The 5409-nt window shown below is 30.8% G+C and overlaps 1 protein-coding gene across 1 annotated transcript; it reads right to left on the bottom strand.

The window, feature by feature from the left end:
- Nucleotides 1-1627: 1627 nt before the first annotated feature.
- Nucleotides 1628-3666, bottom strand: LOC106307559. The gene is made up of 5 exons (XM_013744546.1): nt 3579-3666; nt 3031-3360; nt 2770-2966; nt 2571-2678; nt 1628-2485 (listed from the first exon to the last, which is right to left on the bottom strand). Exons 2-5 carry the CDS (start codon nt 3353-3355, stop codon nt 1811-1813), a joined length of 1305 nt encoding a protein of 434 aa, XP_013600000.1. The 5' UTR covers nt 3356-3360; nt 3579-3666; the 3' UTR covers nt 1628-1810.
- Between the last annotated feature and the right edge of the window lie 1743 nt (nt 3667-5409).

Here is a 5409-nt window from a genome sequence, read left to right as displayed (position 1 = left end):
AATTAATTTTGGTTTATATTTTTAATGTTTTTTTTGAAAAAAAGTGTATACCTTAATTCTTGTGCATACACTCAAAACATCAAATATTTTGGAACAGAAGGAATATCCTTTTATCTTTTCTAACATCTGCTTGTTCTATCCATGATATTATTGGTACGATGAGGTAAGTTAGTTTTCTTTGTTGATCTTTTTCCAGCTCTAAACTTTTATTGAGTTAGTGTTACTATAGTATTTGGTTTTTTTCTTTTGGTTGTGGAAGTTGTAGGTTTAGATTATGTGTTGTATTCTAGTTTTTTCTTATTAGTTTGGTTATTTGTGGAAGTTGTAGGGCAGTTCTGAGCGAAGTGACATATCTTATCACATCGGTAACACTCAACCTTTGATGCGTCTCTCTCTTGCCTATAATATCCGTTTTGTTGATATCCAAATCTACCACGACCTCTTCCTCGATATCCATACTGACCGCCTCTTCCCGAATCATACCTCTCCTGTTGTGATTGGGAGTTGTGATTGGGAGTCTGCATACATAAATTTATCTTGGCTTTGCTCGTCATGCTTCTTTTTTTCCTCATCATGAATCCTCTCCTCGTAAAATAATAGAAAATGGTAAAATAACAAAAATAATAGAAAATATTTAAAATTATTTTTTATTTTATTTTATTTTTTTTATTCATCTTGAATTTTAGTGACCAATAAAATAAATTATCAAATTTTATACAAAGATGGTTAATATTAAAAGAGTAAATAGTGCATAATTAGAAAGTACTTCGCTAAATTGCAATAATCTATAAAAAAAGAACTTAAAATGTAAAAAACAAATATATGAAAGACACATGTCATCAAACTCCCTTGCCACTTGTCATAAGAAGAGAAAAAGCTAACTTTATATATAAAGATTTACCGTTAACTAGGTGTTTTCCTGCACTATGTGCAGTGATAAAATTTTAAATTGTATTTAAAAATAAAAATTTGTTAATATTTTAGATTTTATTATTTTAAAATAATATTTTAAATTATATTCAAGTTATATTTAAAACTATAATTTACATAGATTTTCATTTATTTATTTTGGTTAAGATAAATTAAATTACTCTAAAACAGTAAAATTGACATAATTTTTTTTTTATAATTATCAAAATTAAAAATTAAAATTAATTCCTAAAATTTGTAGATATCAAAAATAAACGAATGATATTACGATTAAAAATTTAATTTTTTTTTTAAAAAAAGATTGTATAACATTTTGAAAATATTTTTTAATAATAAAATTTTAATGATTATAAAAATATATTTAAATACTATTTCGAAATTTTAAAATCTTTTATATTTCTTTTGTCATATTATTTAATGATATATTTAAATAGATTTATTTTAGTGCTGATTTATGTGTTATTACCATATTATCAAAAGTTACCAAAAATTGAAATTAACATTAAATGTAGTTGTCCTTGTCACTTTTAACCATAAATTGTTATCAATTTTAGTATGCCATGTCATATTTTTTTGGTGAGAGAGTGATTATAGAGATGAGGAGAGATATTGATTAAGGTAACTAATCGTTCTCGGTTTAAGTAATTTTATACGCTAACGTAACGCGCCTTTAATAGTTTTTACTACTTGGTAAAAAAAAATCAAATTCCGGGCCATTTGTACTGTTTAGACCTTGGTTAATAAACTACCAGCTGACAGTAAAAATCATCACCGTTCACAGTTCTTTATATCAACAGTCTAACTACTCACCAATTGATGTAATTACCCAAAAGTTTTAACAAAATAGTCAAGTCACAGGTTGTAACAAGACCTTCCATCATCATTTGAGTCTCTTGCTTGCTCTAGAAAGCAGCGGTAAAAACTTCACGAGTCTTCTCTTTGCACAACTCATCAACTTCCGAGACTCAATGTACTCCGTAGTGACTCTATCATACCAGCAAACAGGGCAGTGAAAGTTGTCGTCTTCATCAAAGTGAGCCGGAGCATTCAAGCATTCTTTATGAACTTTTGCTGCACACTCGCTTCTGCTACATATCAACAACGACGCTCCTCCTACTCTTTCACATTTCCAGCACACGTTCTCCGGTCTTGAAGAGGGTGGATCTCTAACCGTATCTGACTCCTCATCGCTCTCATTGATTAACCAGGCTCCATCTTTTGTACATTTTACACGCACGTCCAAGCTTGGAGAAGAGGTCTCCCTAGCAGTATCACCCTCGTTAATGAATTGTTCAGCGGTTGTGTCATTGCCATCAATCACAATTACTTCGTCTCTCTGCACTGGAGGACAATCCTCATGGTCGATGACAACTACTTCATCCTTGTCCTTCATATTCGTTTGTTCCAAACCAGTATGAACTTGCTCCTCATCAATCGCCATCTCCTCACATACATCCCTCCTGTGCTCTGATCGATCGTCTCTAAATACAGCGTCGTTTGCTTCCATGGTAGGAGCTGCATTTGTTTGATCCTCCATTGCACTCACATCTCTAAGCTACAAGCTCAAACGAAAGATAAAAGAATGTTTCAATCTCTTTGTAAAGAAAAAAAAAAACAAAGGGTGTATAAGGAAACTTTACCACTTCCAGTGCACATGGAGGCAAAGACATATTCTTGTGAGCAAAAAAAGGAAGAAGATTGAACTTTGATAGCTCAGGCATGCCCGGTCGTAGTTCTGATACTGTAACCTAACAAACGTTTGAGAAGAATAAGGATACAGCATCCTATAAATAAATACACTTGTGATAGTCATTTGATTAACAGTATATGATCACATACATGTTCGAGAATGGCATTGAGAACATGGGTGGTGCTCAAGGATAAATCAAACTCGATTCTTGGCCCGACGACGACCGTAGCAGCAGCAGCAGCATTCTTGGTAGGATCAAACAAGGACTCCAAGATTCTAAGAGACAAGATTTCATTAATCCTGTTCCCGTAGTCATTTGTGGTGGGATAACCCATGTTCATCAAATCTGAAATCAAAAGAGATATTTTTTAACATAGAGAAGAAAAAAAAGAAAAAAAGAGAGATAGTACCGAGAATGCAGCGGAGGTCCTTGACGTATTTGGCGACATATTCGATACACCAATACCATTCAGCGATTTGAGGAGGCAGAGAAGAGTATTCTTCCTTCATCAGATCCTCAAGACTCAAATCACTCTCTTTCCTCTTCTTCCTTCCGTCCACTTTCCATTTCCCACCGCCCCATTCGTAGGAGGGGTCAGCCCACGGTGGCAGCACCCTGCCTCCTCCAGCAGTTGCAGTAGACGTGGAACCTCCTCCTCTGTCATTTTCCGAAACTCTAAGAAAATCCCAATCGCCAAACATCTCGGAACCCTCAGCGTCTGAATGATTCTCCATCTGCACTGTTAACAAAGATGAAAAGATAAAGACTTTTGGGCTTCCTTTATTGTTCAAAGCTTGGACCCTTTATATTATAATCGAAACCACAGATATGAACATACGATTGAGACAGCGATATATATATATATATATAGATATAGAGAGAGAGAGCGAGAAACCCTAAGTGCGATTCAGTATTTGATTAAACAAAAGCCCCAGAAACAGAGCAGTTTTTACTCACCTATCGGTTTCAAAATTTGAACTCTGACCTTCTGCTTCTCCGGTCGCCCTACTCACTCACCGTTGTTTATCCACACTAATATCTCAACCGTCCAACCATACATGTATTTTATATTTCCTTTTTTAAGTAAATAAAAGGTTGGCATCATAACTACATGGGCCTAGCCCATTAATATGAGGAGCAGTATCATGGACTAGTCTCTTACGGTAAAATGGGATTTTGATGTTGTTAACAAATCAAAGATTACACGTTAAAATATCGTAAAAAAAATTAAGGTAAAAAAAGTAATTAACATGTTGCTTTTTAAATTTATAATGCCTAATTAATAAATATTCATAAAAATGGTTAATGTGGACGAAACACCTAGTTTTTAAATAACTAGGGGCTTTTCCGGGCTACGCCCGGATTTTTTCTTATAATATTAGTTTAATTTTTATATTTATATTTTAAAAACGAACAAATATGATGTACACTGAAACTTGTTATAGAATTATAAACATAAATGCAAATTTAAAACTATTTGAAATAATTTGTTGTGTTTTATTGGAGTTTTATGTAGGATATTAGAAAGATTAATAAAAATTTAACTAAATTATAAGTTAAGATATATATATATATTCTTTATCTTGGTTATTTATTTTTATATAAAACAATTGTAAAGATTATAATTAGTACTGTATAAATTTTGATTGGTTTTAAAATTATTAAGTTTCATTTATGTACTTGTATTTAAAAGAAAGTACCACCGACTTGTATACCGATTCTTTATTTGTTGTCTTCAATTTATCGTTTTAACCAAAATAATTTTGTCAACCTTTTTAACCAAAATTTAAATTTAACATTTATTGTTGCTATTTAACTTCTGTGTTTTTTTTAAGTTTGTTTGTGATAGAAAGAAAATTTTGCTTCATGATTTAAAATATTTTTAGTTGTAAATTTATAGAAGATTTACTTTCTTACTGTTGTTGATGTAATATTAATTTTACAGTTTCTTATTTTAATTATTTAATTAATCAGATTTTTTGGAAATAACTTTGAATATTAAACTATTATTTGATGTTCTAGCTTATTTCTGTTTGTTGGGTAGTGTTTATGTGCCGGGTCATCCCTTTATGCAAGGCTGAGATACTTGCTCAAACATGGTTTTGAATGATCCTCCGAAAACAGGTACGAGTGAGGACTTCAAACCCAACTTAAAAGCTTTCTGAAATTTATAAATGGTAGATATATATACAAAAATTATCATTGTCTCAGGTATAGAATTAGGTTTTTAATCAAAATTTTTGAAGAACTCTTAACTTAAATCTGATTAAACACATTGCATAGACGTTTTGTGTATTTATGAAAATAATTTATATACAAAAACAGTTTAAGAATTCTAACTCCTACGGTTTGATCCTGCCCTACAATCTGAGTTGCAAACCTATGAACTGCATTATTATTATTCTCGCATTTGCCTAATTTCTTCTTTTGTGTTTCATGATCTTTTTTTCAGGTTCCATGACCTTTGTTTATGATGCTTTGATAGTATTGTGTACAAACTCAATATTAAATTTTATTTTAGTTATACACATTCTAAGTTATTATCCAGGCTACACATGTTTATATTAATAATTTGTTTTATATTTATAATAATTTTAAAATTATCAAAATAGAAGATTGTTTTTAAAATTGTAACCTTTTAATTAACTACCATTTTCTATTTTTGGATTTATATATACATAAATTATGTTTTAAATGTACTTTTCATATGTAATACACATTATGTAAATATTTTTTTGTTTATGTAATCTTATGATAAAATATTTTATAATCACATTTAATATGAGTA

The sequence above is a fragment of the Brassica oleracea genome, chromosome C8 (assembly GCF_000695525.1).
Source record: "Brassica oleracea var. oleracea cultivar TO1000 chromosome C8, BOL, whole genome shotgun sequence".
Taxonomy (NCBI): domain Eukaryota; kingdom Viridiplantae; phylum Streptophyta; class Magnoliopsida; order Brassicales; family Brassicaceae; genus Brassica; species Brassica oleracea.
The sequence above is the reverse complement of the archived record's forward strand: the minus strand, read 5'-3'. Positions and strand labels throughout refer to the sequence as shown.